A 22968-nucleotide genomic window follows, 5' to 3' on the forward strand; every position below is an offset into this window, starting at 1 on the left:
CGTCTGGACTATTCCTCTCTGCAGCCCGAGTCCACTCCAAAATACATGAGGGCTAAAGGCTGGAGACTGCCGTAACCGTTTCCCTGTAAGGCCTCGGGTCCAACAGCAAATACCGAAACCAAGGACATGCACACAAGTGAAGAGAGGCCTTCCCAGAGAGTTCAGACTGAACTAGCTAGCATACTGGCCCCCATTAGCCTTCTGCCCCATCATCTGTGCACATGCAGACAAGGAAAGTCAGCCCTCAAGCCTTCCAACACTCACAGCCCCTAGCTTTATCTGCCTTGAACCTGCCGAACCAGTACTCATCACACATCTTACCTGTGTTTATGTCACTCCACCCCAAATGTTGCTCAGCACATTATCTGCCCAGAGTTCCTAGTCTGTTCCTCTCTCTACCTGTGAAACGCTTCTCTGGAATTCATGGCCTCTCATTAGCAAATTCCTGACCTGCACCGTCTGTTCTCTTTCCTTTGGCCTCATACTCTTGCACAAGCAGAACCTGACTCTCCCCGGCAGACATATCGTCCGTGCAGACCTGCCCAGGAGTGCTGCGCTTTTTGTTCCCATTGATCTCCCATCACTGGGCCTGAAAGTGAATCCCAGTGCCACTTCCAGAGCACCCCCTCTGCCTCCCCTGAAACTCCCATGCTATGCTACCTGCAGCCTCTCAGGATGGCTGTTCTACCTCAGGTCATTCCTCCCTCCATGCTCCCAACCTTTCTGCCAGCTACATGCCCATTAGTATCCTTTGTACAAAACTCCTCCCAAGAGCTGCCTGTGCTGGGCTTCTGTTCCTCTCCTGTTACTTCTCTTTTATGGATATGCATCAGTTTTCATTCACTCTCCTTGTCATGGACCTCTATGGTATTTCTATTTTTTTTTTAAACATTTGTCTACGTGTAGCACAGAACACTATGTCTCTGACATTCTTCTGGGGTATACATTCCTCAGAGGAGAACTGCTAGGCTGAAGCTCACTTTTCTACTCCACTGAAACTAGTGTTATCATTTCTACAGTTGGGAGTGCCTTTGCAGTCCTGATCTTATCGGACATGTGGCAACACCATGAAATTTCCTCAACATAGGACTTGCCTTCTACCTCACTGCTCATCATCTTGGCCTTCTTTGCTGTTCTCTCTTCTTGGTGGCCCTCTCCCTATGGGCTTTATATCTTCTTGTGGCTTCAAATACCCCTATTTACTAAGGAGTCTCAAACATGGACATTCTTAGAACTTGGTCCTGAAGGCTGGATTTAGGGGACAACTTCTGATCATTTCTCCATTGAGATGTCTCAGAAACATCTCAACTTCAGCAAGCTCACAGCAGGACTCCTGGTCCTGTTCCCATAGCAGGGCCCCTCTTGCCTGCTGGCAGCTCTACCCTTTCTACCTTTCAGACCAAACACCTTTTGGTCACCAGAACTCCTTTCTCCTCACTCCCCACATCCAGAAAACTCTAGTGACTAAGTGTGAATCCAAGAGCTTTTTAGTACTTTGTTACTGCCCTGTTCTGATGAGAAGCAGTCCTATTTTTTTTTTTTTTACCTTCATTAAAGACAGAAGACTAAAGGCTGGGTGCCGTGGCTCACAGATATAATTCCAGGAGGTAAGGAGGGTTGACGTTCAAAGCCAGCCTGGACAAAAAGTCAGTGAGAGCCTATCTCAACAAATAAGCCAAGCAGGGTAGACCATACCTGGAATTGCAGCTAAGCAAGAGGTAGGAACATCAATCCAAGGCAAAAATGAAAGATATCTAAAGCCAAAAGGACTGGGAGTGTGGCTCAAGCGGTAGAGTACATGCTTAACCAGCATGAGGCCTGAATTAAACAATGAAATAAATAAACAAATCACAGAAGATTAGAGGCAGAATCACTAGCCATCACCAAGGATGACTTCTATCAGTAGACCGTTAACACTTCTAGAGGCTCATGAAACATAAATAACATAAATTACTTTCACTTGAAGATGATATCATTATATTGCTATGAAAGTTTAGGAGAACTAAATTTAAAAACTCTTGTCTAGAATGCAGGAATTGGGCAAAATGGCCAGATATGAGATAAATATGTAATCTTTCACGGCTTTTACTTCTAGCCCAGATCAGAAGCCACGTGCGATGGCACGTGCCTATAATCCCAGCAGATAGAATCTAAGGCAGTAATACTGAGAGTTTGGGGCCAACCTAGGCTACACAGCAAGACCCTGTTCTCAGAAAAAACAACAGGTTGCATCCACAATAGCAAAAGGAAAACACCTAAAAAATAAAACTTATCAAACACTAAGCAAACACCTACAATAGAGACAATGAGAAAAAGTTCTTAAGGTTTAGTCCTAAGAATAAAATGTGTCAAACCACATAGGGCACGACATATCTATATATGAATATATACACAGATAACATATTCACCTATTAGTGGGGCAAAATCTGGAAGCAATGGTAACAATGTGTTAATACCCACTATTTCTGAATATTAGGGATTAATTTTCTTCTTTGTAGTTTGTTTTCTAGATTTTCTACCATGACCATGTAAAATATCTGTACTCAAAATTCACATTTTCTCTGAGGCGTTATTGAAATGTAAATAATGCATCGGCTTCAGTTTCTAAATTCGGCCAGAAAGCACCAAGGGAACTGAGTTCAGTCTCTTTACCAACCCAGCAGACCCGAACAGCAGCACAACAAGCACTTGAGCCACCCTTCGAGCAGAATGTGATTACCGTTCCAGGTGATAGGTTTGAAAAGGCTCTTAAATTCAATCTGTGATTACAGTTAGGCTTCCATAATAGCCAACTTGATTCTACCATTATGTAAATCACTGCTTCACAGAAGGAGACCCTGATGAAGAAGAAAAAGAAGCTCTGCCAGCACACGAATACTCCAGAAATAACATAGTAAGGGCTAAATATGTGCTATTTAATCATGATTTTTAAAAATCCCTTTGATTCAAGCCTCTGCATTCAGGGACCTGCTGAGCCACGTCACTAATGACTTCAGACAGTGAGCTTTAATGACCCGGGGGGAACCTAGGCTCTCCACATACCCAGCCAGTCTCAAAGCGAAGGAGGAAACTTGTTCTATCATGGAGATGGCCCCTGAAAAGTAATTTTTTTTTTTTGGCCAATCCTGGGCCTTGGACTCAGGGCCTGAGCACTGTCCCTGGCTTCCTTTTGCTCAAGGCTAGCACTCTGCCACTTGAGCCACAGCGCCACTTCTGGCCGTTTTCTGTATATGTGGTGCTGGGGAATCGAACCCCGGGCCTCATGTATATGAGGCAAGCTCTCTTGCCACTAGGCCATATCCCCAGCCCCTGAAAAGTAATTTAATAATACTGATTCTGTTGCTATTATATTTTACTTGAAGAAGTCTAAGAAGCTAGAAGTTCAGGTTAACTGTGGCTTTATTAAATATTTTTCTTGAGCCACTGGAATACGTTTTGGTAGTACTGCATACATAAACACATACTACATCATATATATGTGTACATAGATAGATCGTGTGCTATACAGTTGGGTACATATTTTTGAACGCAGAGCCTCATGCTTGCCTAGCAGGGGCTTTATCACTTGAGCTGTTCAATTCCCAACTCCTTTTTTCCCCACCTTAGTTATTTTTCAAGTAGGATCTCGCCTTTTTGCCTAGGCCAGCTGCAAATTACACCTGCAGCACACCTGGCACAATGGATACAAACTACATGCTCAACTTATTAATGGAGATGGAGACTGTGCTAACTTTTCGCCCGGCCCAGCCTCAAACCACAATTCCCCCAATCTCTGCCTACCAACTAGCTGGAATTTCAGAGGTAAGCCACTGAATCTGGCCAGTAGAAGAATTTTAAAGCAACTTAATAACATGAAAGTAACTCGCCAAAGCTAGGTATAGTGGCATACGCCTATAATCCTAGCACTCAGAGGCTGAGACCAGAAGACGACAGGCTTGAAGCCACCCTGGGCTCCAGAGAGAGACACTGTAGGTAAGTAGGTAGGTAGGTAACTAAGTAAATAAATAAATAGTGGTAGTTCATCAAAGGATCTCATTCACAAAATTAACCTAAGTATAATGTAAGAGAATACTTTAAATAATAACAGTCCCTCCATGAGAAGTCTTATTTTTTATTACTATATATATACTATATATATTAATATATATAAATATATATACTATATATATACTTTAAAACCCCTTAAAAATGTCATATCTACTTTTTATGACTCTGTTCCTTATGGTTTTAAGTCATGTGACCTCAGTGGTAGGATAGGAAGAAAACTACAGAAAGGAAAAAAACTACAGATAGGAAGAAAACTACTATCTTGCTATTCACTTTTCAAATGCTTTTAAAGCTGTCATACATTAGTATAATTTTTCATATTGACAAGTGCAATCGTAAGTTGAAGAACACAATGGGTTTTCTTCAAACTTTACCACTAGGAATTACTGTACGTGCTGAGTACAGCAGCTACTTGGGTGATGAAAATGGGGAGGATCATGATTTGAGGCCAACCCAGACAAAAAGTGAGATTCCCATCCCAACAATCAAGCCGTGTATGGTGACCCATTACAGAGAAGGCGTGGGGAACAAGTCACAGTCTGAGGCTGGTCCAAGACAATAAAACATGCGACCCTATCAAAAATATAACTCACACTAAAAACGGTTGGGGGAGTGGCATTAGGAGGAGATTACCTGCTTATCAGCAGGAGGCCCTGAGTTTAAACTTCAAAGCCAAAAATATCTGCTATGTAATTTTTGGACCATCAGTTCTTTTTTTTTTTTTTCAAATTTTTATTATCAAACTGATGTTCAGAGAGGTTACAGTTTCATACGTTAGGCACTGGATACATTTCTTGTACTGTTTGTTACCTCGTCCCTCATACCCCCCTCCCGGACCATCAGTTCTTTAAACATGAAATTTTACCTCCCACTTAAAAACTAATTTCAAAATCCAACTCTAATTTTATCAATATATACTAGCACTAGTGGGAAATTTTTTTTTCCTAGGAGAATAAACACTATCTGATTTTCAGATTTAGCAGTACAATAATGAGGTCTTTAATTGCTTAAGAGGCATGACAGAGGCCCTCTGTCAAACACCATGCCCCAGCCTCAGGGCTGCTATCTTCTTCCTGTGCCCACGTGGACATGAAAGTTCTGGTTTCTACTTAAATCCTTTTTCACTTTAAGAAAGTCGGTTCAATTCCAGTTGTGCTTAGTTTTTGTTTGGCATGAAATGAGTATCAAAAGAAACAGAAGAACCGATTCCCTGAATCACATTTTCCCCTAAGGACTAACAGCACTTTCTGAGAGCATGGTTTTCCTAGGTCAGTGTAGGAGGACGCCTTCTTCAATCACTATCCTAGCGTGCACCTGTGAAGCTGTGGCAGCACACCTGCCTCTGACCCGTTCTGTGCGTCTCGACGCTGCCCAGGGGCAGCCAAAGTCCCCATCACCCTACCTAGACTCATGGTCTCCCTCCACAGTGGCCAGTTTCTGTTTGGTTTGTCTGTCAAGTTCAACAAGGAGTTGGCAGCCATGTAAATCCCATCAGGACATTAAATTTACTTCAGAAAAAGTAGGATATGTTTTCTGTATTCCATATGCAGGCTACATCTTTCAGATTATATGAAAATTCCCCTCACAGACAGCACTGGATAGCAAATTACAGTAATGATGACAATCACCTCCTAGACTCTCCTCTTCCCTAGAAAAGTTTGGCTTCTCTTTGCTAAAACCAAAACGACATTTCCCCATCTCATTCATTACTACTTATTTCCCCTTCCCTTTCTCACAGAAGTTGTGTACACCAAGATCATTAACCTGTTTCCACGTGAGGAAAGCCTGACAGTTTGTCTCCCAGTGTCTTTCAGTTATAAATATCAGACAAGACCCTCTCTTGCCTTTGCATTTAAGCTGAGTACTCACGAAAACTTACATCTTTTCCCAGTACTCGGAGTTCGAACTGTGTCTCCTTGAAGTGAACCTTCGTGATCCGAGGCCTGGGGGGGCGGGGGGGAGAAAGCAGATGTAGTTTACAAGACTCCGTCTTTCAGAAACTCAGATAAGTATCCAGTAGACAAGGTCGGTGACTAACTCCTTTTTATACCGCTGTAGTACCTCACAGAGTTTTCCCTGCCAGTCCTTTGCTCCATTCCCATCGTCCTATCTACACTCGTCTACTAAATGCATCCAGAAACTTGGCACCCCAAGCCTGACAGCAACACCTTCCTGAGGCTTCCTGAGGCTTCCCCGGCCCCTTCAGTCCTCTGTAAATCAAAGTCAAACTTCAGAGTCATTCTGGGTCCACAGCGCATCTGCACCCATCAGAGTGGCTAGGAAATTCTACCAGAGCCTAGAGCCTCCGTGCCTGCCATTAAAAGAGAAGATCACATACTGCTCTACTGGGTACAGTGGAAGACAAAGGTCACGCCCACAGTCACACACTTGTTTACCAAGTACGGGTCAGGTGCCCACCCTTTCAAGGACACAAGCATCCTGGAAACCCAGTGGCTAGCTTGCGACTTTTTTCCTCCGGTCACCTACCAGAAATACTTCCCCACTTGCTTCTTGTTCTTGTAGACAACAACACCGACTGGAGTTAATCCTAAGAAATACTCAGACTTGTTTTCTCCCTGAAAAAGGAAGCAAACAAACATAGGCTTAAAACAATGAATTTATTCGAGTAAAAGTTCATTATAAAACTGTCCATATAAATACATCTTACAGGATTAATGTTGGATTTCTTTCTGATACTCACCGGTCCAAAAAGCTAGCTGAGCTATGATACTAGCTAACCTGGTGCTCTTTTCTTTTTTCCTGAAGTTCTTGGAGAACTCTGTGACCTTAGTGGTAATTCACACGTAGAACTTTAGCTCATTAAAGGACCATGGAAACTGGGCACCCAGGGCTCACACCTGTAACCCTAGCGACATCTGAAGACCGAGTTTGAAGTCTGTGACACTTTTATCTACAATTAACTGGTGAAAAGCCAGAAGTGGAGGTATGGCTCCCTTTAAGAGAAAAAGTTAAAGGATAGTGCCCAGGCCCTCAGTTCAAGCCCCAGTAACAGTACGAAGAATCTGGGGCTCTCCGCCCGGCCCCTGCTGCTCCCACAGCGACTCCTGACCCTTGCTGTACGTTAGCCAGAATCCTCCATGCGGTTTAAAGTACTGATGACCCAGGGCGACCACACCAATAACTCACAATCTCCAGAGAGGGACGAGAGGGACCAGAGCTTCAAAAACACACAGGAGCTCCAAATGATCTTCCTACAGCCAGCACTGGCTTCTATCCAAGGTGCTTTCAAAATGGCTTATCTTCATTTTCCTCTCTGATATAGACAATCTTGAGGACCAGTTCATCACCACCATCACAACACTCACCAAAAATCCAGGCAGCCAACAGCAGACACACACATGAATTTTTGTCTGCCATTCCTACCTGCCCTTGTAACTTTGTTCAAAAATTTAAAACACAGAAACTGTTCGCTGGGGCCGGGACGTAGCTCAGTGGCAAAGCACTTGCCTAGCAAGTGCAATGTCCTGGGTTCGATCCCCAGTACCAAAGCAGAAAAGACAAAAAAAAGAAACTCTTCGCTGTGATTCAGGTGGTACTGGTGGGCACTGTTGGTGCAGGCCTATAATCCTATAACTACTCAGGAGGCTGAGATCTGAGGATTGTGGTTCAAAGCTAGCCCAAGCAGGAAAAGTCTGTGAGACTCTTATCTCCTATTAACTACTGAAAAGTCAGAAGTAGAGCTGTGGTTCAACTGATAGAGTACTAACCTTGAGCAAAAGAGGCTCAAGGACAGCACCTAGACTCTGAGTTCAAGCCCCAGGACACGCACACACACAAAAAGAGAATCTTCTCACAAAGACTGAAGAACCTTGATTTTCAGGCAATGGTAAATCTTAATTAAGAAAGTGGGATCCTGAAATGCAAAAGCCACAGTACCGAAGTTCTGGGTATCCAGACCACATGCAGAGCTAACACCAGCCTGCAAAGCAACATTCACAGGAACAGAAGATCACCGATACATTTTGGAAGAATACCAGCTGTTGCCCACTTTCAGCTCTGGAAATTCAATCGTAAAGGAACGCATGAAAGATCCTAACAAATCTAAGTCATTTCCCATAAATTTCAACCCACCAACAAACTCGATTGTGGGTAAGGATAAACAGTACAGAAGCAGAAACATTTTTTTTCAGAAGACTTTTTTTATATATATAAATTTCCCTTATGGAACGTTTTTTTAAAAATATGAAAACCTAAGGGGAAAGTTTTAGAGGTGTTTTGTTTTATGACAGAGTCATGCTGTGTAACAGCCCAGGCGGGCCTTGAATTTGAAATATTCTTGCCTCTACCTCCTCCCAAGTGCTAGGATTACAAGTACGTATCACCACACCAGAGTTTTTCTTAAAGGGTAGTGCTCTGAAGCAGTTAATGAACCAATGGGATTAGAATTTAACCTATCAAGATATGATTACTTTCTCCCAATCTGTAACTTTCACGCCCACACTGACTGTGTGCCCTGGGATGCGTCTAACACTCCAAAAAATAATAGAAAATGATTTCTTGTTTCAGGAAACACTGATGAGAAAAAGACACGTCACAAAACAAAGATACGAGTTGTCTGCTTTAGAGAATGGTTTACGAGGGTTTCTTAAACACTAAGGAATTCTATAATCCAACTGATTAAAAACAAATTCATCTTTAGCTATTTATTTCTTATAAAGAGTAAGTCACTTGCCAAGCATCAGTGGATCATACGTGTAATCCTAAGTACTGAGCTAGACTGAGATAGGATTCCGAATCGAAGCCAGCCTAGGCAGAAAAGTCCATGAAACTCTTACCAGCAAAGAGCTGAAAGCAGAGGTAAGCCTTGAGTAGCAGAGTGCCAGCCTTATGCAGAAAAGCTAAGGCAGAAAGCGCAGCCTTGGGTTCAAGCCCCAGCACCATCATAAAATATTTTTTTAAGCACTTAGCTTGTTTTTCAAAAAAACTAAATGTGGCTATTGCTAGCCACACGCATACCATGCAAAGTGATACATTTCAATCTCACTGGTATACAATAAGCCACTGTACGACGGACGGTTCACAAGGGAAGACCTAGATAAGAAGAACACTCAATGCACATCTAGTGTAACTAATCACTGCTTTGGGCGAGTTTTCATTAGCCACTGCAGGAAATCTGCAAAAAAGATATTTCTATTAATGCAGTGCCACAGTGGGCAGCCAACCACCTACAGACAGAACAGGCCCATGCAGCAGAGCCCCACTGCTCACCAGGACTGTCCCCTAATGTCTGCTTTACCTGACAAGCTACTTTCCCTATGGTTTTCAGCCATAATATCTATTTTTGGAAAGCCCTCCTGTTTACTGTCTCACACGATCAATTATGAACCCATTTTAAACTGTTGTGACGTTTTGCTAAGCCCTTTGGAGCTGTTATCCAGATTGTGTTTCCAAGCCCAGTTAATTGTTTTCTACACATGGAAATATAATCACAGACTTTTATGCAAACCTCATTAGGGCTTAATCCATGCAAGAGCTCCTTTGTGTTTGGAAAACCCAGATGAAAAAGTCTCATCCACTTGTCAAACAAGAGGACGGCTCCTCTCCTCAGGGAGCCCCCATGACTTTTTAAGAAAAATGTCATCAGCTTAAAATATTTTGTGCTTAATTAAATGTTACTCACATAAACAGGATGGAGGTCGACGCCGTACATCTCCAGGGACTTGGCCGTCCTCAAGTAATTCAGCTCAGCTTCACAGGGAGCCTGCCCCCTGCACCAGCACAAAAAACAAAGCATCTGACTTTATTAGGGGCTGCTGCACTTCTAGGAATGCAACCATTTTCATTGTACTCACTGCAAAAGAATCCTTTCTACTCACGAGAGTCTACATCTTTGTATTTCAGGAAGGACTCTGCCTTCTTGGTGACAAATGTTATGTATAAAGGTGATACTTCCATTAATTTAATGTTCCACGTCTGTTCTTGTTCACTATGGTCTAGCCCCCAAATTCCCGGTATACATTAATAATTCTCGTTTCAAACCCCCCCCCACAAAGAGGCTATTGAGGCTACAATCAATCACTCAAAAAAAAAGCATCCACTTCACAAAGAGTAAAATGTCTCCACGCACCAGCAGCTCCATCTGCAGCAGAAGAAAGGGAGAAAAAGGAGCTGCCCGGCAAGGGGGCTGGGGAGGGAGACAGGGTAACACCCAGCAGGGGCACGTCTACAGCTGCCCAGCAAACTCAGAGTTTGGAAACAAGCTAGTTAACACACAGAAATTGTAAAAAACTACTTGTTATTTTCTTAATACAGCGTATAGAAACCTCTACAGATGATACACAGAAAACAGCATCATTTCTAATGCAGGTGAGCATCTGTAAGCAATCTCCATAAAGGAAAAGACAGAAACAGAGACAGATTGAAAGATACACAGAGAAACAGACTGGGACAGAGACAGAGAGAGACAGAGAGACATGGAGAGCCGGACAAAGAGGAGGCAGAAGAGGGAAGGAATAACAGACTGGACGAGATATAGAAACAGACTGAGACAGAAACAAGGGGATAGAGGAAACAGACTGAGAGAGACAGACAGATCTCAATTGTTAAGCATTACAAATTCATAAAAGAAATTAAGAAACCATGTTTCAATGATTCTCTCATCTCAGTCATTTATATACCTTTAAAACACTTGAAGAAGGCTGGAGTCATTACCCAAATGGTAGAGTATGTATGTGCTTGCCTAACGAGACCAAGGCCCTAAGTTCAAATCTTCAGTACCACCAAAAGAAAAGCATGTTACTAAAATCTATGAACAATAGTCAACAAAAATTAGACACAGAAAACTACCAACACTTTCACTGAGCATGTTTTTGAACACATACATCTAATTTTTTAAAAGTCACAATGCCCACAGTACCACAAAAGCATGAATGAGAACCTCTGAAAGCTCCACAGTAATTTCAAAACACAGCTGTCCTTTGAAACTCCCAGAAGCCTCTGTCTTCTCCCTCTTGATTGTACCAATACTCAGCTTTCATAAGCTGTCCACAAGCATGCTTTCGGCGCCTCTCAACCCTCTCAGGCCCTCTCAGCATCCTGGAGAGCACCGCTGTGCACGCCAACACAGAGGCCACTCAGCAACGGACTTCCACCTCTACTCAGTGGGATCCTCCAGGGAAACTTTATGTCAAGCACTTAATCCTACAAGTTTCCTTAATATAATGGAACCAAAGCTAATCAAGGAGGAATGTTACATAAGAAGCAAAAAAAAGCAAAGTTAATCATAACTCCAAATTAAATTATATCGGCAATGCTTGAGACATTAAAGGCTATTCAGTCAGGGAGGTGGTGTCTACTCTCAACGCCTTCAACGGCCCTATACCAGTGTCATCATGACTTCCAGATACTGCCTGACCGGGACTTTGGTTCTAATGCTGGAGAATTTACATAATGTAGAGCAAATAGAGAATAAATTAAGGCATTTGAGAATATTTTCAATAGTTAAAAAGTAGTATTTAAAGTTGGTTACCGGTGTTCAGGTCTGGACTTCTAGCTAATTCAGAAGCTGAGTTCAGGAGACTCACAGTTTGAGGCTAGCCCAGGTATACACTCAAGACCCCTTCTCAATCCATAACTGGGCAAGGTGGCACACACTTGTTATTGTAGCTACAAGGGAGACTGAGATCAAGCAGATCATGGTTCCAGGCCAGCTTAGGAAGCAAAGTCCACAGGACTCCATCTCAATAGAAGTTAGAAGTTGTGACATGTGCCTGTCATCCAACTAGGACAGGAAGCCTAAAATAGGCAAATCACAGTCCAAATGTACACCAGGGCATCTAAAATATAATCAGCACAAAAAAGGGGTGGAGGCATATCTCATCAGTAGAGCACCTGCCCTGGCAAGCAGTTCATTGAGCAGAGGCCCTGGATTCAAACCAGTACCATCAAAAAAGAGTCGTTTGAAAGACAGAAAGGGGGAGGGAGAAACAGTGGCTGAAAAAAAGAAAGGCCAAAGTACACAGTACTTACAGAATTATCCAGCTATTAAAAACTCTACCTTGTAAATCTATACAAAATCAGTTTCTAGAAGTGGCCCTGGGGCTCAAGTGGTAGAGCGTGAGCCTTGAGCTGAAGAGAGCTCAGGGACCATGCCCAGGCCCTGAGTTCAAGCCCCAAAATTAAAAAATTAAAAAAGACAAAATCAGTTTCTATAAGGGAAATTATGCATCAGAGTGTGTTCTAAAAGGCTATTAACCAAAAATATAACTTTAGGTATTGCAATTTATTTTCTCTTTCTATCATGTAAATTGCTGGAGGTTTGATGAGCATTTTAGTGTTATAAATAATGAAGAAAAAAAATCTATAGGACAGGTGCCGATGGCTCAAGCCTATAATCCTAGCTATTCAGGAGGCTGAGATTTCAAAGCCAGCCCGGGTAGGAAAGTCCATGAGACTCTTATCTCTGATTAACCACCAAAAAACTGGAAGTGGCACTGAGGCTCAAGTGATAGAGCACTAGCCTTGAACAGAAGAGCTCAGGGACAGCACCCAGGCCCAGAGTTCAATCAAGTCCTACAACTGACAAAAAAAACACAAACATATATATATATATATATATATAGAGAGAGAGAGAGAGAGAGAGAGAGAGAGAGAGAAAGCTAGACTGTTCAAAGCAGAGGTAAGCAAGTATTCTGCACTAGAAATTTCCTCATGATTGTCAAAAGACTGAGAGAAGACAGGATACCTACATTAGAGTCTTGTGAATCCTTTCTATAGCTTCTTCAAGTTCTTCCTTCTGATCAGGAACGAACCGATACTCTGACACATAGCCTGCAGTGTGCTTGTAAGGGTCATAATCTCCAAGTTCAGCTGGGGAAAAAAATAAGGAAATTATCATTTTATTCTATGTTAGAAAACACTTCTAAAATTACAGGAATTAAGTAATTTCTACCAGTCTCAAGATATTTTCTCCAAATACCTAATAAAATGCATATATAACTATTAAAACTAAAACAACTCTCATAAGCACAGATAGATGTTATAAACAAAATCTTGACATGAAATATAAGTTATATATTTCTGCTTCCCCAGAGACCCTAATTATCACCATTTTAATGTCACGCATGCTTACTAGTTTCTATAAAGTAAAATATACGTGAACATTAATTATATATGTATATAGATATGCACATTCACTCTAATTCTAGTTGTAATTCTAGTAGTATGTTTATAAACACTTTACCTATGTATATAGTGTGTGTGTGTGTGTGTGTGTGTGTGTGTGTGTGTGTGTGTGTGTCTCTCCAGGGGACCCTTCTATCCTCTCAGGCAATTAGGAGAGACAGTATGTTTGTTCAAACCATCCATGCCCCAAATAATGATGATAGAAACCTAAGACAACACTGCCTATATCCTATTACAGGTTATACAAAGAAGCACAATGAAACCTGAAAGCTCACTACATTACTCATACAAGTTCTCCCTTCATCAATTCCCTCCCAAGCTCCAAATCCAGTTCACCTATATTTGACATTTTTCCTAAGATACTTTTTCCTATATAATTTCTGACCTACAAATTTTCTCAAGGACAAAAACCATGCTTAGCTTGATTCTTAAAAGATGTTCAATAAGCTGTGCCAGTGGTTCATGCTAGCTACTTGGGAGGCTGAAATCTGAGGATCAAGGTTCAAAGCCAGCTGGGGAAAGAAAGTCCATGAGACTCTTATCTCCAATAAACTACTCAGAAAAGCAGGAAGTGAGGAAAAAAAAGTTCAGTAATTATTCACAAAATTAATCTAAGTACCTTAGTCTCTAAGAAGACAGCACAACCAGAGCCACCTTCTGTGGACACCACGTGAATGCCAAGAGCTAACGTGCACTGTGTACCACATGTGTGCCACAATGAACGCAATTCCAGCCCCTGGCCATGGGGGAAGGGGTCTCACAGGAGCTGGGCCAGGAGGGTGATGGGCTGTAGCATCACTGACCGAAGGTCGGATGCAGAACAGAACAGATAGACCGTTAGGCACCCAGTTAATCAAGAATCAATGCGAGTCCTGGAACTAAAACTATACAACCTTCAGCAAGGGACACATGAACTGACTCCACTTTTACTAAACGGTACATCAAAACTTGGGTTCTGATTCTTTTCTCTCAAAATGTTATTTCATAGGAAGAGTTTTAGACTATAAACTTGCATAACCATACAAAACTTCAAGTATTTCCCATACACACTTGTGAATCAAACCTGCGTAAGTGAAACCTACACTGGATGGCGTAGGCGCCCAGCTGAGCGGCAATGTTGACAGGGCAGGGCAGCCGGCCCTGAAGGACATCTTGCTTCACCTGCAAGAAAAACTGATATCTAAAAGAGAAACGGGAAAAAGAGAGATTAACAATCTCTAACACTTAAACCTGAAGTTTCAGGCCCTGATCATCAAGGTTAAAACCAATCATCTTTTCAAGAAAATCAAGTCTCCTTCCACATTGAAAAACATAGTTTACAGAGGCAGCTAAAATGCTCAGCCTGGCCTCAGTTCTGTCACTTACTACCTCCAGTAGGACTGCTGCTTAATCTAACAGCAGCCTCCAAGTCTTCAGGATTGGGAGGGCAGGGCTGATGTTAAGACTGAAGGTTAACCTCTAGATAATCACCCACCACCATCATCATTCCACCATCACTACTATAGAATGCTCTTCCTTGGAGGAGTAAATCGCAAGGAACTCCACCTGCATCACAAGTGTCACCTACGGGCCCCAGAATTCATAAACAAGTCATTTTCATGTAATCCCATCAATCTTTTCTTTTTTTTCCTACTCATTATCTGTTGTTTGCTCATCCGTGTTGCCAAAAGAGAATCTATCTTCATTATAGTGCCAAGACTATTCTCAGCAGGGTAAACAATGTAACTCATTTATGGACATAAACACTTGTAACACTTGAAAAGTAAGGTCAGTACTACTATCTCCACTATGTAGAAGACGATCCCCAAAGACAGAGAGGTGAAGTAATTTGTCCAACATCTCACTACTACTGTCTGAAATGGAACCTAGAAGTTTCTCAAGAAAGATGCTATGCACCTTTGACTAGTGTTTTGCTTTTCTCTGGTCCACCTTGCTAGAGGTTTATCACTTATGAACCATAACCATCATCACGCGCATGCACTTACACATACTTACACACGTCAGGCTACCCTGTGTGACTTCCCATCCTCTACAAGAGGTCTTTTGATGCCATTGGGAAGGGCAAAGAAAAGCAAAGGAAATGAATGTAAAAATTCAGTGTCTCACAGCTGAACTTTTACATGTATGTTCTATGTATGAACCTTCTGTACAGAATCAAAGCCCTTCACAAGGGATCAGAATGCTAAATGCTACATTATTCCCAAAATCGACGTTGACTTTGATTGCCACCTCAGGCTTGAATGAAAACCTCCCCCAACCCTGCTGTTTTCCCATGTGAGACAGAACTAAATATACAAACAGAGATACTACATTCCAAGCAGCTGGTGGTGCTCAGTACATAATAGCTGCTCAGTAAATAGTTAACTTGTTAGGTGGGAATATAGATGAACAGATAGATGGATGAAAGTCAAAACGGATCATGGGGATTTTCATAAGCTAAACACTTTATAGTGTTTGGGGGTCCATTTAAAATTAACTTTGCATAAATTATTTGTCTATTTTATGAGACATGCGTACAATTTATTATTTGTGTATTTTATAGGACTTTATGAGTACAATGTATTACTTTCAGTAAATTTAGAAGGTTAAACCCACTGGGTCTTTCCTTCTGTGTCACTGCGATTAAAGCTTTGAATGCTCAGTGGGTTGAGATCCAGAGGAGATGGGTTCCAGGCCAGCCTGAGCAGAAACATCCATGAGCCTCCATCTCCAAAATAACTAGCAAAAAGTCACGCTACAGGTATGGCTCAATTGGTGGAGACAGCTAACCCCGGATTTCAAACCCAATACTCCCTAAATAAGAAACTATGAATGAATGGCATCCTGTGTATTTCTGATTTTAATTAAAATAAAAACCTAAATTCACCTAGACAGTTCTATCTAGCTTAGCCTATTAGAGAAGTAAATTATATTATGATCTTAACTATGGCACTCCCGTTGGGGGGGTGGGAACTGATTAAAAAATGATCTACTTAGAAAAGCAGAAGTTTTAAGGCAGCTTCTGCTATTTTCTTTCTTTCTGCAACCTCCCCACTCCCTCAGTCCTGGGGGCTTAAAGTCTGGACCTGGGCGCTGTCCCTGAGTGTCTTTTGGCTCAAGGCTAGCACTCTACCACCTGAGCCACAGCACCACTTCTAGCTTTTACTGAGTAATTTATTGGAGATAAGAGTCCCATGAACTTTCCTGACCTGGTTGACTTAGAACCACAATTCTCAGATCTCAGTTTCCTGAGTAGCTAGGATTACAAGTGTGAGCCACAAGTGCCTGGCTATTTTCTTATGGAAATTAATACTGTAGTATATGATCTGTCTTCCAATATGGACTATAAGTCCCAAGGGAGAATAGTTTGGTCTTTCACCCTCTACATTTAAGATAACGCAAGAACCAGAAGGGCAGGGAAAGGACTAGAAATATTGATCCCACAGTTCTCCATTAATCTGATATTTGTTTAAGAGTTGAATGAAATGGAGGTTAAACAAGTTGATGAGGGCCATCCATCATTTAGAAATTCTCAAAAAGCAGTACTAAAGATCTACTTTCAGGGCTGGGGATATAGCCTAGAGGCAAGAGTGCCTGCCTCGGATACACGAGGCCCTAGGTTCCATTCCCCAGCACCACATATACAGAAAACGGCCAGAAGTGGCGCTGTGGCTCAAGTGGCAGAGTGCTAGCCTTGAGCAAAAAGAAGCCAGGGACAGTGCTCAGGCCCTGAGTCCAAGGCCCAGGACTGGCCAAAAAAAAAAAAAGATTTACTTTCAAAAGAGGCGGAGAGACCCCCCAATCTTCCAGGAGCCCCATGACACTTTCTGGCCAATCCAGCCATGACTGCTCTTCACTCCAATGAAGCTGAAACACAACTCCCAAGGACTCAAAATTCTGTGGTAGAAACTAAAAGGCACAGACACAGCTAAAAACTGATTTCCCATGCCAGCTGAATGTGAACTATAAGACCCACCTACACCGGGGATAATGAAGAGGAGGACTGCTATCTTCTCACAAAAAGTAGAAACACAGAATGTGATAGAACTCCTCGTTAGATGGGATAAAACTTAATTGTGAGTAGACGGGAATGTTTAAACAACACTATAATGTGGGAAAATGGCCAGTATGGCTTAGGAAGGGGAAAAATAGCTTTAAAAAAAAGTATCTAGAAAATCTCAGAGAAGATGAAGAGTAACACTTTGCTTCTGAAGTTTAAAACTGATGGTTACTCTGAAAACAAATAGCCATATTACCTTATTCTTTATGTAGTTCACAAATGTCTTGTACACATAATGGACTGTGGCCCTTTACTCAGGTAGACAAGGACAAGGAAAGTCAGGAAGTTAGCACATTACTGAAGGTCACTCTGCAAGTTAAATAAAAGTTAAATCCAATTTCACAGGAGATGATGGATCACACAAAAAAATGGTGTTAACCAAGGAGTTTGTTTTCTTTAATGTTCTTTTTGCTTTTTGTACCTTTTGTCTTGTTTGTAAGTTTATCTGTTTTAGGGAGGTTATGGGTAGGCTCACAAGGGTGAACAAATGCAGCAGTGATATTCACTGTACAACTTGTGGGTGGAGATGAGAGGGAAAAACTAGAAGAAGGCGAGGGAAGAGGTAACCTTGTGCACAAAGAAATGTACTCATATGTGACTTATGTAACTATAACCCCTCTGTACATCACATTTACAATAAAAATTTTAAAATATATAGAGAGGGGTGGGGCTGGGAATATGGTTTAGCGGTAGAATGCTTGCCCAGCATGCATGAAGCCCTGGGTTTGATTCCTCAGCACCACATAAACAGAAAAGGCAGGAAGAAGCCAGGGACAGCACTCAGGCCCTGAGTTCAAGCCCCAGGACTGGCAAAAAACAAAAAAACAAAAAGGTGAACTTCAATTTAAAAATCAATCACTCGTTTCTAGACTCTGAAAAAAAAAATGTCTGTTGCAACTGAGTGTGTTTGGAAATCGCATTATTTTCTTTTTTAGAGAGAGCTGTCAGACACATTGAAGTCCTGGGAAAGGACAATGGCATCACAGGTAGAGCTATGAGAAGACAAATGACAGGTCCTGTCTTTGGGATTCTATCCTGAAGCAACCTGATCTCTCCTGCTCACTACTGACTGAGTCACCTGCAACCACGCACATGGAGCACGGTGCTCCACACAGTCACCCAAGTGCGTGGACGAGTGAATTCTGTCTTAGCATACAAATTCTAGGACTGCAGGCTACAGAGCAGTAAACAGTAGGATGACTCAGTTAAACGAACACCTACACATGAAAAAAATTCACAGTAATGGGTTGATTTAAACCTGGAAGATCTACTTAAGGACTCCAGATTGATTTTTTTTCTTATTTTTAAATCAATCATTTGAAAAATATAACATAACCATGATTATTTCCATCTTTCCTTCTCTACCAATTTATTGAGCCCTTGTAAGTACTTGGCATGTATGATCTTCCATATTTCTATAGTCGTCTTTCTGAAGAATACTATAATTCCATAGCATGAGGAAGAAAAGTGAGACTTTAAAGGGTCATGTAACCTTGTCAAGATCACATGACTAGTGAATGACAGAGTCAGTGGCCTCAACCTGCCTGACCCCAAAGCTTTCTTCTTAATCAACGTGGGTGCTACATAGATCCAATGCGCAGGGGATAAAGAGGTATAAATGACAGACAATAGTAAAACATTATCAAAATAGGTGAATTCGAACTGAAAAGAAGTTTACCAGGTTTCACAAGAACACAGATTAACTAAAGGACTAATAAAAAGAAGAGTGATTAGATTTGTTCTGTATTCAAGAAAACCTAGTAAGGATGATAGAAATCACAGAATTTCTTGTTGTTTTTTTATAATGAACGTAATACTTTTTTTTTTTTACTGTGATTATAAAGGTGATGTACAGAGGAGTTAAAGTTATATAAGTCAGATAAAGAGTACATTTCTTTTTGAACAATGTCACCCTTTCCCTAGCTCTTCTTACTTTATTGCTTTTCAGGGTAGGAAGGTTTCCAGTTGAAAAATGTTTAAGCAGAGCTGTTTTACACTCATGTCCTACAAGAGTGAAGGTTAGAATATGTGGCCTTATAGTTTCCTATTTCTGCTTTCTTTCACAAACATTTTAGAACAGACAGCAGGGATTCTGAGTTGATATGATTTAACTAGCAAACAGTTTTCATAATCTGAAGTATTTTTTTACCTGTGTATCCCACTTAGCCCTGGTCTCTTCCCTATGTACACTGTTTTCTGTAGGAAACATTATAGGCATATAATAGAAACATGGAGAAAGTGGAAGTATGGCTCAAGTAGTAGAGCACTAGCCTTGGTGAAAAAAGCTAATCAGCAACAGCAGTCCCTGAGCTCAATAGCCAATACCAACACACACACACACACACACACACACACACACACACACACACATGATCACATCACATAAATGTGGTAGGTATACACAGGGAATTTTACTCATCCATTAGAAAGAATAATCCTGTTATTTGCAGGGAAATGGATGGACCTAGAACCAATCATGTTAAGTGAGGCAAGCCAAGCTCAGAAAGAGACAAACGGCACATGTTTTCTCTCACATGTGGAAGCTAGATCTCAAATACAAATGGATATGATAACTTATCCAGGGCTCTATGCATTTACACACAATCAAATTGGCAACAGGATACACTTAGGGGAGGAACCCAAAAGCGTAACTCCTCTGAACATCTAAAGTACTATTTACTTTAGGAAATGGAAACATTTTCTGGGGTTTTGTTTTTGGGGGGGGGCGGTGAAAAGGGGACCTAGAAATGGAGGGAGGAAGGATGAGCAAATGCAGTGATTCTGGAAGGAGTGCTATTGTCCAAGAAACACTGCACTCATTACACAGCCCTTGGTAATCCCTTAATAACAATAAAAATTGATATTAGAAAGTAGGATCTTATATGCGCATAAGATGATTCACAGGAACCTAACCTGAAGGTTTGTTGCATAGAGTTTAGACCAATCATGGATGGAAAAAAAACAAAACCCAACTACTAAAAATCAAGATTTCAAAAGCAACTTTTGATTCCTATATACATTGCACATATAGAAGCTTTCCATCCGTTCCACATTACCATCAACTCTATTTAAGTCACTGTGGGATCTGATGGATTTCCTTCCGTCCTTAAATTTGTGAAGATATGTTTCAAATATGCTTCCCAAGAAACAAATGGTGACTCCAAAGCAAGGGAAAGCAAGGTAAAAGTGAATGTGCTTAACTGAAGTAATAAAATGAAGATTTTTAGATGTGTTGAAAGACAGCTGCATGTCTTTAGCAGGAGTTGGATGAGAATTATACATGTGTAGTATTCAAGTTAAAGAGCATAAAGCCAGGCACTGATTGCTCACACTTGTAATCCTAGCTACTTAGGAGGCTGATATCTGAGGATTGCAGTTCAAAGCCAGCCAGGGCAGGAAAGTTCTTGAGATTCTTATCTCCAATAAACTACTCAGAAAAGGCTAGCAGTGGTACTGTGGATCAAGTGGTGGAGTGCTAGCCTTGAGCACAAAGAGGCACCAGGCTTTGAGTTTAAGCTCCAAGACTGATAAAAAGAAGAAGGGGGGGGAGGTAAAGGGCATAAAATAAGATAACTTTGGTGAGCAGTATTAATGAGTATTTTTGTGATGCTACTGTAGCCTACTTCGTGTGGTTTCAAGTTATAAATGTTCAAACCTAGTAAAGATAAAGGGAAGTCATTTTAGAATACTGAATTCTATACATCCCAAGACTTTACAGTTTTTCCTCAAGAGCAGTCTCCTTGGAACTATATACACACAGATACCTAACATCTGCTTTGATATTTTTAAAACGGTAACTATCTGAAGAGCCATCTACAAAGGCATGAACATCATGCAGGAGGAAAAAAATAGTAGTTTAGACAGTGAAAGCACATTTAACTTACCTAAGTTCAACTATATGTTTAGGGTAAAAGCAGAATAAATTATAAATCCTGGCCATTATTTGGAAGCCAACTATATCACCTGGTTCTTATCCTGTTTAATACTTGAAAAACTGACTACATTAAACATATTGTAGAGTTTTTACATTATGCTCAAACCCATGCACTGTGTTAATGAACCATTAGGAGATTCTGAAGAGAAATTTCTATTCACTATAAATATGTTGTGAACAGCTGCAAAGTATACATTATAAACCATTAGTCTCTTTCCTCTTTTCATAACTCTAATGCAAATATTTTTGGAATCTAACCCCATTTACAATGTATTCTATTGTACTGCCAAGACAAAGACGAGATGCAATGGTAAATATTAATATTCATGAAACATTTACTTTGTGCCAAACCCCACTATAAAAACTTCAAGTACATTATTATATATAAGGCTTACAAAAGCCTTGTGGGGCAGATACAGCTCCAATTTTAGACTTCAAGACATGAAACAGAGAAAGATTACTGACAACCTCAACATGATGGGATTTTGCTGCATTTTAGTAAATGGTTATTCCCTTGCAATTCTATAATAAGATATTAAAGTATTCTTATACCATTTGCTCTTTTTCCTCCCAAGAGGCTCTTGCTGTAAACATCACACCTTTCCAGATATCTTCTCCCAGAGAGGTGTGCTCCAGGAAAGCCTGAGCTGTGTCTCTCTTTCTCCACACCCGGTCATAATGTGACAGTGGACATCCACACAGGAAATGAGGCTTAGACACGGCGTGTGGACAAGGCCCAGGGACCCCTATCGTTCACCCCAGTCCAACATGAAGACAAAAGAAAGTCTGAAAGATTAAGGGCGGGAATAGAGACAATACCACAGGCTGCTTAGTTACCAAAGATATGATTTCCATTGTTCAAAACAATGTATTATTAGGCTTTATTTCAACCTGTGATAAAGGCTTACTGGAAAATACCATGGAGTTAAGAGAAAATACATTTATTTTTTTTTCTGTTACATGAAGCTGATCAAGTAAGTTGAAAACATATCCCCTTTGTCAGTTCTTACAAGTCACTTTTATTTCTAATCCATGTGAGTTAGAATATTCTGCTTCAATTGAAACAAATTATTTGGTGACAAAGATGAAGATATACCATAAAATAGAGGTCTTTTCACTTCTTTCTTAATACTAAAAGTAATTACTTTTCATTTCTTGTAGAGATAAATAAAAACACCTGACTAATTGATATATTAGTTACAACTAGTTAAAGGAAATAACTGTCTTTTCAATTGCGTATTTAAGCATGTAAAACCAGCATCCAAAAGACCACACAGCGGTCTTCTAGGAAGGAGTGCTATTGTCCTTCGTAAAGGTGGGGGTATAACCACCATTATGAAGGCGATTTCCCTGTGAATACAAAAACTGAATACACGCTCACCAACAATGACCCTGACTCTTCCACCTCACAGGTGTGGAATCTACCGTCAAGTCACCAGATCCACGCCACGTTTCCAAGGCATCGATCCCCAGACACTGATCTCATACAAGGCTAATATAACATTAATCCTCAAAAGAGATGAAGAGCAAAGCACAGGTAAACACGCAACAAATTTTGACCCTGGTTTTTAATTCATTTTCAAAAAGTCCTTCTATATACGCCATTCAAGTATTTGTTCAAAAATAAAGCCATTACTGTACCTGGTTATTTCTTCTTTCAGTTTACATGGATCATCAGCATAGAATTTGATACCAAAATACAAAGTATATGGAGGCCCAGCTAAAATAAGAAACATAAGTTAATTATAATTCACATTACGGTCATAATAATATGCTAACATTATGTAACTATTAAGAATGACAC

General features: G+C 40.9%; 1 protein-coding gene across 1 annotated transcript in view; it reads right to left on the reverse strand.

Moving 5' to 3' along the window:
• The window catches only part of Epb41l4a (erythrocyte membrane protein band 4.1 like 4A), a 207517-nt gene that overhangs the window by 79999 nt on the left and 104550 nt on the right, over positions 1–22968 (reverse strand). The window contains 6 exon segments of the mRNA XM_048331405.1: positions 5927–5990; positions 6535–6623; positions 9689–9776; positions 12756–12876; positions 14274–14371; positions 22806–22884. Coding sequence (XP_048187362.1) covers positions 5927–5990; positions 6535–6623; positions 9689–9776; positions 12756–12876; positions 14274–14371; positions 22806–22884 — 539 coding nt within the window.

The sequence above is a fragment of the Perognathus longimembris genome, chromosome 22, assembly GCF_023159225.1.
Source record: "Perognathus longimembris pacificus isolate PPM17 chromosome 22, ASM2315922v1, whole genome shotgun sequence".
NCBI classification, from domain to species: domain Eukaryota; kingdom Metazoa; phylum Chordata; class Mammalia; order Rodentia; family Heteromyidae; genus Perognathus; species Perognathus longimembris.